This window comes from Trichomycterus rosablanca, chromosome 5, assembly GCF_030014385.1.
Source record: "Trichomycterus rosablanca isolate fTriRos1 chromosome 5, fTriRos1.hap1, whole genome shotgun sequence".
Lineage (NCBI taxonomy): Eukaryota > Metazoa > Chordata > Actinopteri > Siluriformes > Trichomycteridae > Trichomycterus > Trichomycterus rosablanca.
The window spans coordinates 21,904,211-21,920,652 of record NC_085992.1 but is presented as its reverse complement, the minus strand read 5'-3'; the positions used below and the strand labels follow the sequence as shown (position 1 = coordinate 21,920,652).

General features: G+C 38.9%; 1 protein-coding gene across 1 annotated transcript in view; it reads left to right on the top strand.

Moving 5' to 3' along the window:
- The first annotated feature begins 6,293 nt into the window (after positions 1-6,293).
- The window catches only part of anapc1 (anaphase promoting complex subunit 1), an 82,262-nt gene continuing 72,113 nt past the window's right edge, over positions 6,294-16,442 (top strand). Inside the window, exons 1-5 of the mRNA XM_062995857.1 lie at positions 6,294-6,415; positions 13,387-13,628; positions 14,464-14,625; positions 14,837-14,879; positions 14,992-15,092. Coding sequence (XP_062851927.1) covers positions 13,413-13,628; positions 14,464-14,625; positions 14,837-14,879; positions 14,992-15,092 — 522 coding nt within the window. The 5' untranslated portion in view covers positions 6,294-6,415; positions 13,387-13,412. The remainder of the gene's footprint in view (positions 6,416-13,386; positions 13,629-14,463; positions 14,626-14,836; positions 14,880-14,991; positions 15,093-16,442) is intronic.

Sequence of the window (16,442 nt, the reverse complement as noted above, 5' to 3'; positions counted from 1 at the left end):
TCGACAGATAATGGCATTTTTTTCTTGCACAATATGTTTGATCTAATATACAAACATACTAACATACGTTTATCTTTCATACTGTAGCTACAGCTTATAATGTAGTGTGTGAAACAGAAATCTAAAGATCCAGTAATAATATATCACACAACTGTAAACAGACAGAACTCAGGGATGAGGCCTGCCATATGTGAGAGGGTGGAGCTTTATTGAAAAATAATTGAGTAAAATGAGCACAGTAAAGATGCCTTTTCTAATTCATCTCCATCTGGGAATGACCAAGACAATTCACAGATCTTCAGAGTGCCCGGTGGAGAAAAGAAATGCTTTTGTCTCCCTCTGTACTCATAAGGATCTTAACACATCAATCTGTATTTTCTCTTAGAGTGTAAAATACACACATATATCAAAGTGTCACACAAAACAATAAAAGAGCTTTAGCTGAAGGCTTATAGTTTTGTTTGAAATGATAAAGAAAAAAAAGAAGAACCTTTTTTAAGTTAAATTACAATTTATAATTTATTTTTTACTGACATGTTCAGCATATCTGCACTGTTGGAGATCTAATTTAATTTAAATCTAGTTTAATGAAAATATACTGAAAAAACCATTGCAGCACATTATATTACATGTACCTATGTAATTACAATATGCTTCCTGCAATTTTTGTTTCACTAATTTAAGGACTCTTTTAGTTTATAGTATAAATCATTACAGTATGAACAAGAACATTTACAGTATTATCAGTATTTTATAGTTTTCATGAGCACTGTACAAAATGTGCAAAATGTAAAATTGTTTTTATTGCTTTTTAAAAAAAAATCCCCCCCCCCCCCCCCCCCCCAATTTTCTCTCCTAATCTAGTCGTGTCCAATTACCCTGATTGCGTCCTCTATACTGATTCAACCTTTCACCGCTGACTGAGGATGCCTCTCATCTAACATACGCTCTCCCTGGCACATACAGTCGGTACAGACTGCATTTTTCACCTGCACGAGTCGAGTTCATACACTGACGGGCACTGTGTACGGAGGGCCACACCCCCATCAGCATTATTCCTCAGCCCTGTGCAGGCGCCATTAGGGGCCGCAGTTGCACCAGTTATGAGGACCTATGGTCCGACTTTTTACCCCTATGAACAACAGCCAATCGTTGTTCATGCAGCCGCCCAGCCCAGTCGGAAAGGCAGAGCTGAGATTCTATACGATGTATTCGAAACCCCAACCCTGGTGTGCTAGCGTACTTTTTACCACTCCGCCACCTGAGCGGATTTATTGCTTTTTTATTTTAACAAAAAAGTATAAATAAGTACCCAGCTAAAACGGCACAGATGTTCTCAGTTCAAAAAACATGAAATCCTTTTTGTTGTCAAAAAAGGGATTTACAACATTACATTTTACAGTATTAACATCAACAGTATACAGATATGAACATTTACAGTATTCTAGTTCATTATGTGTTTTTACAACAATATAATTAGTTTTTTAATTTGCTTATCATTTACTGTGGAAACTTACATGTATGGTATGAAAACACAGAATATGCTGGTTGTTAGCTTTAAGTTAAAATTTAAGCTAATTAAATGAAATAAAATGTTTACTGTTGGTAATAAACCCACTTTAACAAAATATGTTACCCATCTTTAAATTGTTTCTCAGTGTTTCTTAGTGTTTTCGTCCCTTACTGTCTCTAAGCTGAAAGGAAGCAAACATTTGTTTTGATTAAACAGAGAGATCGTGACACACTCTGTCCCTTCAGACACCTGATTTTGTCATCAGACGTCACAAATCACAACCAAGTCTTTTCTATCCTAGTCTCTATTTTGACTATTTTGTTATTGATATTTGCAACAAACTGTGCTCTTACTGTAGGGGAAAAAGTTTAACAGATTTAAATCAGTACACTGTAAGTGGAATTAGAATGAGTTGGAATTTTTATTGTATGCTGTCAGTGCTATTTTATAAAGCCTTTAAAATATTATCTATACTCTCTCAATGGGCAACCTTAACATAGTGTTGATTAAGACTCAAGACCTCTGACAAAGACCCAGCTTTCTGACACCCTTTCTGGGCCCTACATTGCACACATAAGGAAAGCCGGAAGTAGCAAAGCAACTCAAATCTGTAAACCTCCACCATGTTGGACTGTAGGAACTACATACAACATTGTGCTATACCAAAAAGCTTTATTTTGGTGTTATCTGTCTACAGAATATTCTTTTAGAAACACTGTGACTTCCTCAGGTAGGTTCTGGCAAACACAAGTTTTTTAATCTCTGTGTAAGATGTGAAGTCCTTCTGGGTCTCACACCATAGCATTCCATTTTATACATATGATGACAAACTGTTGTGCCCTGGGTCTGCAGGACAGCTTAAATTTGTTTAAGGGTTGATTTAAGTTCTTTATCCATCATTCAGATAACAAAATCTTTTGCTTACATGATCTTACATGATTTTTTTCTCTTCTGTACACATCCAGTGAGTTCAGTCGTGCCATAGCAGCAGCAAGGTTACTGACTAATACCAAGAAAAGAAACCATATTACACCAGTCCTTGCCTCACTACATTGGCTGCCTGTTCAGCACAGGATTCAGTTTAAAGTGCTTTTATTTGTTTTTAAAGCGCTTAATGGTCAAGCCCCGGCTTATCTCAGTGGTATGCTTTCTCCCGCAACCGCACAGCGATCTTTAAGATCAGCCACTCAGAACTTGTTGACTGTTCGTAGGGCTCGTTTGAAGCTAAAAGGTGATCGTGCATTTGCAGTTTATGCTCCGAGGCTATGGAACACTCTACCTCCTACTATTCGACAAGCACCTTCGGCCGCTGTTTTTAAATCACTCCTAAAAACATACCTTTATAAGCTGGCATTTGAACAGTGAGGAGCTGTGTTAATTTTAATTGTTTAGTCTATTTGTATCTGTTTTATTTTGTCTCTTACTCTGTATTTTTATTTGGTTCTTACTTTTTTAACATAATGTTGTGTTATGTATGCTTATTCGATGTACAGCACTTTGGTCAACGTAAGTTGTTTTAAGAGTGCTTTATAAATAAAATTTACTTACTTACTTACTTACTATAGGCCATGGGTTTTAAACCTCTGTATCCTGGAGATTGTCCATGGTTTTGCACAAATTCCCTTCTTGCATCCTTTAACAATTATTTAATCATTTTTGCTCTCCATGCTCAGTGTGGTTCATACAAACATTGAGTCAACTTACCTCAATTTAAACTGGTTGAAATGTGATTTCTATATTGCCAGTATGGTACTTGCTACAGGTCACAAGTACAAATTAGAGGAGCATCACATGATTGAAATTAGACTATCTATCGCAGTGTTGAAAGGGGTGCCAATAGTGTTGTGCAGTCCATTGCTGGAGCTTTGTGTGGATTTAGCACAGCAAATCCCATATCCAGAAGTAAGTTGGGACATTATGTAAAATACAAAAGAAAAGAATTCTGTTAATATAAACAAATTTTGAATGTAATGTCTGCAACACACTCAATAAAAGCTAAATAGAATAGGTTTAAAAAATATTCAAGTTACATTGTTTTAAAATATGCAACAAAAAGCAGGTTGTAACAGGACACGTTGCACCTTGGTACTGAAGCGTGAGGTGAGGCCCCACACTCCTAAGAATTAAATATAAACCCAAAAGCAGGATGTTAATTCAAGTCAGAAAAATACCAGGGTGGTTTCATTGTAACACCTGCGACACCGGATGAGTTCTCAAAAAGAGATAAAAGTGGACTGGACTAGACCAAGCCCAGCATCACTGTTCCAAAGAATGAGCAGGTTGCCAAAATGAGGAGCTGACAAATCTGTGAAAAAATGTGATAAACAGAAACACTTCTACCTGGAGTAAATTAACACTCAACAAGGTGCAGGTGACAGTTAAGAAGAACTGACAGATCAATCATTTGCTCTTTCTGCTGGCTGTAACTGGTATGGCACATGAAGCAAGATCCTGCATCTGTGCCCAGCTGGACCCGTTACACACAGGTGAATTGGTAACAGATGATAGGATCATGACTGGATATAAAAAAGGATCCACCAACGACATCTTGCGAGCAAAGATTGGTTGTGACAAACTTTGCAAGATAATTGTCAGTCAGTTCAATAAACAGTTGTGCACATAAAATAGCAAATGATTGAGATCTTTTCCATCTACTGAACATAATATTATGAAAAAAAGATTCTGAAAAAAGACTTGTTTGGGCAGGGCAAGACCTTAAAACAATATTGCATGAGAAACTGTTGTGCTATTGTGATAAATATAGACATATGGGTTGTGAGTACTTTGTAAACCTGTGGAAAACCAACCAGAGGGGCAGTGAAAATATGTGCTGTGGTCAGATAAGTCCACATTTCAGCATATAAAAAAAAAAAAACATGTTACCAGAATCCAGAATGTTGTGAATGGTTGTAAAGCCAACATCTGTCTTGGTATGGGGTGCATCAGTACCCACAGAGCATATATGTGTAAAGGTACCATGCAGATGCTTATATTGGGATTTTAGAGAGGCATACACTATATGGACAAAATTATTGGAACACTCTAATAATTTATTTTTAGATTTTTTTTTAGTTTTTCAGTCACAACAATAACAGGTGTAATAAATCAATAATATAAAGGAAATTACATGCTTCAAACTTTGCAGCAACAGTTTAGAGAAGGTCCTTTCCTGTTCCAGCATGCGTGGGTTTCCTCCAGGTGCTCCGGTTTCCTCCCACAGTCCAAAGACTTGCAGGTGAGGTGAATTGGCGATACAAAATTGTCCATGACTGTGTTTGACATTGAACTTGTGAACTGATGAACTTCGTGTAATGAATAACTACATCTCCTGTCATGAATGTAATCAAAGTGTGTAAAACATGACGTTAAAATCCAAATAAATAAATACAATTCTAATAAGTAAAAGTCCATGTTTATTTGATCAAATCACTGCCAGGTTAAGGAAGCATGCTTCATATACAGATGATTAAAAAAATTTAATAAACACAAATGTAAACATGCCTTTGTTGAATGTGCTGAGGGCATCAAATTCGAAACTTCATTGTATTTATAAAATAGAATTACATTGGTCAGTAAAAACACTGGATTTTTTTTTCAAGAGAGTCATTGTCATTTTAGCTATATACAAGTACATACTGAAATGAAACAACGTTCCTCCAGGACCATGGTGCAACATAGAGCACAAGTGCAAACAACACAGTATACACAAAGCAGATACAAACCGTACAGTAACTACAAGGGACATTTTCTAATCTAAAAAGTGAGGGAGACAGAACCAAAAGACAAGTGTGGTGTTGGCAAGTACTGAGTAAATCTCAAATGATGTCTTTGTCAGTTATTAACAACTCACAATTATTTATTATTGCATTTTACCTAATGTCATTACTTTTCCAAGGAATGGGGTATATAGAATTCATTCATAGATTTCAAAATGTATACTTTTGTAATCCAGACCTCCTGCCAAGGTGATTGGAGGCCTGGCTCAGTTACGGAATCATGTCCTTCTGCTTTACCAAATTTGTGCATTGCTGGTACCCTATCTTTCCCTTTTTTGCAAACTGAGTGGACTTGTGTGTGCCATAAGGTGACAACCAGTTCTCAGTTATGTATTATCCCCGTTCTCTGTTGCTGGTGTTTTTGTGTATTTCATTTCTGTTAGTTTGGCCAACTTATTTGTGAATATCCCCTTCTATGTTTGTAGCTTTTTAGCTACAGTATTGTTCTACCATTGTTAAAGCATCTTGCTCTTGGATTCTTTTCATTGTTGCAGATGTGGGGCTTCACTGCATGCTTTAGTTACACTGCCTTTCTCATGAAACTGTTATCCAGTTTTCTGCTGGTGTAAAAAGCCAGCACACTTTGTCTATCACTTTGTCGCCAAGACCCTGGTGTATTGTTGTCCAAACACCAACTCCAGATGCACTGTACCTTCCAAAAAAATACACAATTTAAATAAAACAGAAATATGTCAATTTACAACTGCACCACAGCTTCTGTTACAATAACACAGCTGCCAAACTAGTACACTGCAGAGTTGTACATTTCGTACTGCAGTTTGATACGCGGTCAGCTTGCTTATTCTACAATGTACAAATCATATCTGCTTTCATCTGCAACTCGGACCGTACGTAAATGTTCCGTACCCATTGTGTGTAGATCATCGGATCTGCCCAGACACACTTCCGTTTACGTCTCCAATATGATTGGCTGTGCTCGCAACCAGAGTATCACGTGATTCCAAATATGTCCGCGCGCGTTTAAAAGTGTGTTAGATTCTTATTTTAAAGCGTATTATTTACTTATATTTTGTGTGATTTTTGACTGACAGTGGAGTTTTGGCGACATCAGTTAAAAGAAAGAACAGGACTCCGAGACAAGAGCCAGATTATTCCTTATTACCAGGTTTGTCATGATTTATTAGCTAACCTGCTAATCCTTCCTAGCTAGATGAGCTAACGATAGCTGTGACCAAGATTGTACAGACGAGTTCATAAAACAACACCCCAGTGCACCTCGATTTATAGCAAACGTTTAATCTAAAATCAACTGTTCCAGGGTAATTGAGGTTAATTTCTGCTTAGCTGATTAGCCATCTATCTGTCACAGGCTGTTTGTGTAGTAAGATCCACCATGTGCCAAGAACCACAAAAATAAAAGTCTGCTATGAATTCAAATGTGACAAATATGGGTGACTGTGAGCTGTACATCACCATGATGGACTTATAGGCTACTGTTTTTGAAGGTTTTTTGTTCATGTGATCAACAACACACTTTAGTTTATATATATATATATATATATATATATATATATATATATATATATATATACATATACATACAGTATATATATATACAGTGTATCACAAAAGTGAGTACACCCCTCACATTTCTGCAGATATTTAAGTATATCTTTTCATGGGACAACACTGACAAAATGACACTTTGACACAATGAAAAGTAGTCTGTGTGCAGCTTATATAACAGTGTAAATTTATTCTTCCCTCAAAATAACTCAATATACAGCCATTAATGTCTAAACCACCGGCAACAAAAGTGAGTACACCCCTTAGTGAAAGTTCCTGAAGTGTCAATATTTTGTGTGGCCACCATTATTTCCCAGAACTGCCTTAACTCTCCTGGGCATGGAGTTTACCAGAGCTTCACAGGTTGCCACTGGAATGCTTTTCCACTCCTCCATGACGACATCACGGAGCTGGCGGATATTCGAGACTTTGCGCTCCTCCACCTTCCGCTTGAGGATGCCCCAAAGATGTTCTATTGGGTTTAGGTCTGGAGACATGCTTGGCCAGTCCATCACCTTTACCCTCAGCCTCTTCAGTAAAGCAGTGGTCGTCTTAGAGGTGTGTTTGGGGTCATTATCATGCTGGAACACTGCCCTGCGACCCAGTTTCCGGAGGGAGGGGATCATGCTCTGCTTCAGTATTTCACAGTACATATTGGAGTTCATGTGTCCCTCAATGAAATGTAACTCCCCAACACCTGCTGCACTCATGCAGCCCCAGACCATGGCATTCCCACCACCATGCTTGACTGTAGGCATGACGCACTTATCTTTGTACTCCTCACCTGATTGCCGCCACACATGCTTGAGACCATCTGAACCAAACAAATTAATCTTGGTCTCATCAGACCATAGGACATGGTTCCAGTAATCCATGTCCTTTGTTGACATGTCTTCAGCAAACTGTTTGCGGGCTTTCTTGTGTAGAGACTTCAGAAGAGGCTTCCTTCTGGGGTGACAGCCATGCAGACCAATTTGATGTAGTGTGCGGCGTATGGTCTGAGCACTGACAGGCTGACCCCCCACCTTTTCAATCTCTGCAGCAATGCTGACAGCACTCCTGCACCTATCTTTCAAAGACAGCAGTTGGATGTGACGCTGAGCACGTGCACTCAGCTTCTTTGGACGACCAACGCGAGGTCTGTTCTGAGTGGACCCTGCTCTTTTAAAACGCTGGATAATCTTGGCCACTGTGCTGCAGCTCAGTTTCAGGGTGTTGGCAATCTTCTTGTAGCCTTGGCCATCTTCATGTAGCGCAACAATTCGTCTTTTAAGATCCTCAGAGAGTTCTTTGCCATGAGGTGCCATGTTGGAACTTTCAGTGACCAGTATGAGAGAGTGTGAGAGCTGTACTACACACCTGCTCCCTATGCACACCTGAGACCTAGTAACACTAACAAATCACATGACATTTTGAAGGGAAAATGACAAGCAGTGCTCAATTTGGACATTTAGGGGTGTAGTCTCTTAGGGGTGTACTCACTTTTGTTGCCGGTGGTTTAGACATTAATGGCTGTATATTGAGTTATTTTGAGGGAAGAGTAAATTTACACTGTTATATAAGCTGCACACAGACTACTTTTCATTGTGTCAAAGTGTCATTTTGTCAGTGTTGTCCCATGAAAAGATATACTTAAATATCTGCAGAAATGTGAGGGGTGTACTCACTTTTGTGATACACTGTATATATATATATATATATATATATATATATATATATATATATATATATATATATATATATATACACACATACAGTATATACAGGGGTTGGACAAAATAACTGAAACACCTGGTTTTAGACCACAATAATTTATTAGTATGGTGTAGGGCCTCCTTTTGCGGCCAATACAGCGTCAATTGGTCTTGGAAATGACATATACAAGTCCTGCACAGTGGTCAGAGGGATTTTAAGCCATTCTTCTTGCAGGATAGTGGCCAGGTCACTACGTGATGCTGGTGGAGGAAAACGTTTCCTGACTCGCTTCTCCAAAACACCCCAAAGTGGCTCAATAATATTTAGATCTGGTGACTGTGCAGGCCATGGGAGATGTTCAACTTCACTTTCATGTTCATCAAACCAATCTTTCACCAGTCTTGCTGTGTGTATTGGTGCATTGTCATCCTGATACACGGCACCGCCATTGGATGCACATGGTCCTCTAGAATGGTTCGGTAGTCCTTGGCAGTGACGCGCCCATCTAGCACAAGTATTGGGCCAAGGGAATGCCATGATATGGCAGCCCAAACCATCACTGATCCACCCCCATGCTTCACTCTGGGCATGCAACAGTCTGGGTGGTACGCTTCTTTGGGGCTTCTCCACACCGTAACTCTCCCGGATGTGGGGAAAACAGTAAAGGTGGACTCATCAGAGAACAATACATGTTTCACATTGTCCACAGCCCAAGATTTGCGCTCCTTGCACCATTGAAACCGACGTTTGGCATTGGCACGAGTGACCAAAGGTTTGGCTATAGCAGCCCGGCCGTGTATATTGACCCTGTGGAGCTCCCGACGGACAGTTCTGGTGGAAACAGGAGAGTTGAGGTGCACATTTAATTCTGCCGTGATTTGGGCAGCCGTGGTTTTATGTTTTTTGGATACAATCCGGGTTAGCACCCGAACATCCCTTTCAGACAGCTTCCTCTTGCGTCCACAGTTAATCCTGTTGGATGTGGTTTGTCCTTCTTGGTGGTATGCTGACATTACCCTGGATACCGTGGCTCTTGATACATCACAAAGACTTGCTGTCTTGGTCACAGATGCGCCAGCAAGACGTGCACCAACAATTTGTCCTCTTTTGAACTCTGGTATGTCACCCATAATGTTGTGTGCATTGCAATATTTTGAGCAAAACTGTGCTCTTACCCTGCTAATTGAACCTTCACACTCTGCTCTTACTGGTGCAATGTGCAATTAATGAAGATTGGCCACCAGACTGGTCCAATTTAGCCATGAAACCTCCCACACTAAAATGACAGGTGTTTCAGTTATTTTGTTATTATATATATATATATATATATATATTATATATATATATATATATATATATATATATATATATATAATGTGTGTATGTATGTATATGTAATGTGTATATATATGTATATATATGTTATGTATGTATATATATATATATATATATATATGTATATGTAATGTATAATATATATATACATACAGGGGTTGCACAATGAAACTGAAACACCTGTCATTTTAGTGTGGGAGGTTTCATGGCTAAATTGGACCAGTCTGGTGGCCAATCTTCATTAATTGCACATTGCACCAGTAAGAGCAGAGTGTGAATAAAGCAATAAGCCACGAGAGGCCGTGCATTACTGTGATTTTAGCACGGGGATGACGAAAACTTCTTTCCCCGTGCTAAAATCGTAACAGTAACGTACGGTCTCGAGTGGCTTATTGCTTTTATAAAACGGCGGTCAACATAAAATATAATAAATACAACAATGTTTAATCATAAATGTATTTATTGTGTATAAACTTACAATAAAGCATTCTTCCGCGACGCAAGGTAATCCGATTAACAGTGTTGCTAGGCAACGTGAGGGCGAAAATAACATTAACTTTCTCTATTCAGTGGCGTATTAATATGGAATGATGTGAGGTGGTCCTAGGTGTGAGTTTATCGGGGATTTTACAATGGCTTCGAACGCGGCTCAGCCAATCAGATTTTAGGACCGGAACTATCCGTTTTATAAGGTTCAATTAGCAGGTTCAAAAGGTTCAAAAGGCGGTGCCGTGTATCAGGATGACAATGCACCAATACACACAGCAAGACTGGTGAAAGATTGGTTTGATGAACATGAAAGTGAAGTTGAACATCTCCCATGGCCTGCACAGTCACCAGATCTAAATATTATTGAGCCACTTTGGGGTGTTTTGGAGAAGCGAGTCAGGAAACGTTTTCCTCCACCAGCATCACGTAGTGACCTGGCCACTATCCTGCAAGAAGAATGGCTTAAAATCCCTCTGACCACTGTGCAGGACTTGTACAACCCCTGGCAAAAATTATGGAATCACCACTCTTGGAAGATGTTCTGTCAATTGTTTAATTTTGTAGAAAAAAAATAAATCACAGACATGCCACAAAACTATCATTTTTCAAAATGTCAACCTTCTGGCATTAAGAAACAATAAAAAAAAGAAACAAATATAATAGTTGTGGTCAGTCACAATTGCTTTTTTTAGATCAAGTAGAGGAAAAAAATATGGAATCACTCAAATCTGAGGAAAAAATTATGGAATCACTTTGTAATTTGCAGTTTAAAAACAAAACATCTGCAGCAGATTAGATTTGCTAATTATTCTTCAGTTTAAAAAGAGTGCTTACACCTCGGAGAGCTGTTGCACAAAGCAGATTGTCATGAATCATGGTTCCAACACAAGATATGTCAGTTGAAACAAATGAGAGGATTATAAAACTCCTTCAAGAAGATAAATCATTGTGGAATGTCGGAAAAGATGTTGGTTGTTCCCAGTAAGCTGTGTTTAAAATCTGGACCAAGTACAAACAAAATGGGAAGGTTGTAAAAGGGAAGCATACTGGTAGACCAAGTAAGACATCAAAGCATCAAGATAGAAAACTTAAAGCAATATGTCTTGAAAACAGAAAATGCACAACAAAACAAATGAGAAACAAGTGGCCGGAAAGTGGAGTCAATGTCGGTGACTGAACTGTAAGAAATCACCTAAAAGAAATGGGATTTACATACAGAAAAGCCAAACAAAAGCCATCATTAACACCTAAAAAGAAAAGAACAAGGTTAAAGTAGGCTAAAGAAAAGCAATCGTGGACTGTGGGTGACTGGATAAAAGTGATCTTCAGTGATGAATCGCGAATCTGCATTGGGCAAGGTGATGATGCTGGAACTTTTGTTTGGTGTCTGTCCAATGAAATTTATGAAGATAACTGCCTAAAGAAAACATGTTAATTTCCACAGTTGTTGATGATATGGGCCTGCATGTCGGGTAAAGGCACAGGGGAGATGGTCTTCAATAAATGCCAAAGTCCACATTGAAATTTTGGACGCTTTTCTTATTCCATCAGTTGAAAGGATGTTTGGTGGTGATGACTTCATTTTTCAAGATGATAATGCATCTTGCCATAGGGCAAAGGACGTGAAAACTTTCCTTCAAGAAAACATATAATGTCAATGGCATGGCCTGCAAATAGTCCGGATCTCAATCCATTTGAAAATCTCTGGTGGAAATTGAAGAAAATGGTCAATGACAAGGTTCCAACCTGCAAAGCTGATCTGGCAACAGCAATAAGAGACAGTTGAAGGCAGATTGATGAAGAATACTGTTTGTCATTAGTTAACTCCATGCCTTAGAGAGTTTAAACCATTATAAAAGCCAGAGGTGGTGCAACAAAGTAATAATGGTGCAGTGTTTTCTAATGATTCCATAATTTTTTCCTCAGATTTGAGTGATTCCATATTTTGTTCCTCTACTTGATCTAAAAAAAAAAAGCAATTGTGACTGACCACAACTATTATATTTGTTTCTTTTTTTATTCTTTCTTAATGCCAGAGGGTTGACAGTTTGAGAAATGATAGTTTTGTGGCATGTCTGTGATTTATTTTTTTTCTACAAAATTAAACAATTGAAAGAACATCTTCCAAGAGTGGTGATTCCATAATTTTTGCCAGGGGTTGTATGTCATTTCCAAGACGAATTGACGCTGTATTGGCCGCAAAAGGAGGCCCTACACCATACTAATAAATTATTGTGGTCTAAAACCAGGTGTTTCAGTTTCATTGTCCAACCCCTGTATATATACACACTGATCAGCCATAACATTAAAACCATCTCCTTGTTTCTACTCTCACTGTTCATTTTATCAGCTCCACTTACCATATAGAAGCACTTTGTTGTTCTACAGTTACTGAGTGTAGTCCATCTGTTTCTCTGCATACTTTTTTAGCCTGCTTTCACCCTGTTCTTTAATGGTCAGGACCCCCACAGGACCACTACATAGCAGGTATTATTTAGGTGGTGGATGATTTTCAGCACTGCAGTGACAATGACATGGTGGTGGTGTGTTGTGCTGTTATGAGTGGATCAGACACAGCAGCGCTGCTGGAGTTTTTTAAAATATCGTACCCACTTACTGTCCACTCTATTAGACACTCCTACCTAGTTGGTTCACCTTGTAGATGTAAAGTCAGAGGCGATCGCTCATCTATTGCTGCTGTTTGAGTTGGTCATCTTCTAGATCTTTATCAGTGGTCACAGGACGCTGCCCATGGGGCGCTGTTGGTTGGATGTTTTTGGTTGGTGGACCATTCTCAGTCCAGCAGGGACAGTGAGGTGTTTATAAACTCCATCAGCGCTGCTGTGTCTTATCCAGTCATACCAGCACAACACACACTAACACACCACCATCATGTCATTGTCACTGCTTTGCTGAGAATGACCCACCACCCAAATAATACCTACTCTGTAGTGGTCCTGGGAGAGTCCTCACCATTGAAAACAACTCACACATTTTGCCTCAGCTTTCAGTCTGTCACAAAGTATTTTACTATTTCTCTCTGTGTTACAGAAATAAAATGCTGATATTGGGGACTCATGTCGCACGTGCATGAAGAGAAAGCTGGCATGATGATAGCCGCTGGGGAATTGCAGCCGTTTGTCCCGTTTGGCCGTGAGCACTGTCAACGCCACCCGAGTGCCGTGAACCTCCAGCTGCGCCAGCTGCAGCCTGCTCCGGAGCTCTGGTGCTCTGATGGAGCAGCTGGTCTGGTGGGCTCCTTGCAGGAGGTCAGCCTCCAGGAGAGAGAGAGAGTGAGTATGCACTCAACACCACTATTTTCTATGTAAAAGCACTGATATCCCTGGTCACTTAATTACACCTGATTGAACTACTTAGTTTGTGACTAGGTTTAGTTGTGTAAACACCAGCATATGCCACATGAATGCGACATTTGGCATTTGAATAATTTACAACTTTAGACACACACGTGCATGAATTGAGGACTGACCGTGACTACCTTCATTGCACACTTATTGTGAAACCATGTACTCCAAATTTATTTCAAGTCAAATTAATTTGTACTGTGCTTTTTACTATGGACTTTGTTTTAAAGCAACTTTACAGAATCCAGTACCGACAGATCAAAAACCCCTGTTGAGCAAGCCAAGGGTGATATCTAGCAGGAGCTGCATTGTTGGCACAGCAATCTTATTATGTTTTATAATTTTGTACATCCCTGTTACAAACATGCATGTACTAAGTATTATAACATTCAATCCAACTGGATTGTGCTAAAAGTGTTTTTGTTAATACCATTCCAAACACATTGCCATACGCCCCGGTTTAAAATTACATTCTGGTCATCACACCGTGTAATGCTTGTGTTTTACACAAATGGAACAGTTTATTCTGGTACATGGTAGATTCTTGCTTGGACATCATTGTAGTATGTTGTGGGACTTCTGCGATGACGACAGAACACTATACGGTGTAAATGGTGTGGTGTCAGACCTAGGTTTGCTACATTTACTTTCTTCAGCTACTTCACTTCACTGTAGCGATACACCTTTTTTTCTCTTGCAGTCTCTATATAAATCTTTATTTTTTGGAAAATGTTAACAGTATACTTTGCTGTTTGTTGGACAGGAGTATTGGCAGCTCAGGAAGGGCACAGCTATAATAACTGATGACGCTCACTATGAAGAGGAGCTGTATGTGGCTGGGCACACAGTTATCTGGAGCCGTGGCACCAACAGTCAAGCTTCTTACGTTTACAAGGCCTTCACAGTAGACAGCCCGGTTCAGCAGGTATTGCAGTGGATGGGAATTTTGTGCATTCCAACCAATTTCAACTGAATAAGTGGATTAAAGTTATATGGATGGCATTAAAGACTGGGCTTATGTAATCATTAATGCAATTATTATTGGTAATTTAAAATAATTGAAGGTGTTTATGTGCCTAATGTACTAAATCGTTTATTGACCAACTTAATATTTTATTTCCACTGTACCTTTGTAGGCCTTGTGGTGTAATTTTATTGTTCCTCAGTCTCGGACAGAGGGTAAGCAACATCTTCATTGTTGTATTTTGTGAGTGTGTTTCTAATATACTAATAATTGTGACATTTGAAAAAATGTTTTGATATGTTCATGTTTTTGGCTTTTAAACTTTAGAAAAGGACGTAGTTGAACATAGTGTCTGCATAGTCCAAAGCGCCTGTGTGAATGTGCACACTGAGAGTGGGAAGGACTTTATCTCTCCACTTCCGTTTCAGGTATAATGATTTTAGATTTACTTTTATTAATTAAGTGTTCTTTTTTGAATATTGCAGCCAGATCTAGGGAGGGTTCTGGTGGTTCCAAACTTCTTCCATTTCCAAATAATGGAGACCACAGTGCTTTTCGGGACCTTCAGTGCTGCCGAAATTTTTTTGTATTCTTCCCCAGATTTGTGCCTTGACACAATCTGGTCTCGGAGGTCTAAAGACAATTCCTTTGACTTCATTGCTTGGTTTCTGCTCTGATATGCACTGTCAACTGTGAGACCTTTTATAGACAAATGTGTGCCATTCCAAATTATGTTCAATCAACTGAATTTACCACAGGTGGTCTCCAATCAAGTTGTAGAAGCATCTCAAGGATGATCAGTGTAAACTGGATGCACCTAAGCTCAATTTTGAGCGTCATAGCAAAGGGTGTGAATACTTATGTACCTATTATGTTTAAATGTTTACATTTGTAATAGATTTACAAAAATGTGTGAAAACAAGTTTTCACTTTGTCATTATGGGCTATTTCGTGTAGATTTTTAAAAAGAAAACTATACTTAAATCGGATTTCGAATATGTCTGTAATGTAACAAAATGTGGAAATAGTGAAGGGGTGTGAATACTTTCTGATGACAGTGTGTATATATATATATATATATATATATATATATATATATATATATATATATATATATGTATATATATATATATATACAGTTTATCACAAAAGTAAGTACACCCCTCACATTTCTGCAAATATTTCATTATATCTTTTCATGGGACAACACTATAGACATGAAACTTGGATATAACTTAGAGTAGTCAGTGTACAGCTTGTATAGCAGTGTAGATTTACTGTCTTCTGAAAATAACTCAACACACAGCCATTAATGTCTAAATGGCTGGCAACATAAGTGAGTACACCCCACAGTGAACATGTCCAAATTGTGCCCAAATGTGTCGTTGTCCCTCCCTGGTGTCATGTGTCAAGGTCCCAGGTGTAAATGGGGAGCAGGGCTGTTAAATTTGGTGTTTTGGGTACAATTCTCTCATACTGGCCACTGGATATTCAACATGGCACCTCATGGCAAAGAACTCTCTGAGGATGTGAGAAATAGAATTGTTGCTCTCCACAAAGATGGCCTGGGCTATAAGAAGATTGCTAACACCCTGAAACTGAGCTACAGCATGGTGGCCAAGGTCATACAGCAGTTTTCCAGGACAGGTTCCACTCGGAACAGGCTTCGCCAGGGTCGACCAAAGAAGTTGAGTCCACGTGTTCGGCGTCATATCCAGAGGTTGGCTTTAAAAAATAGACACATGAGTGCTGCCAGCATTGCTGCAGAGGTTGAAGAC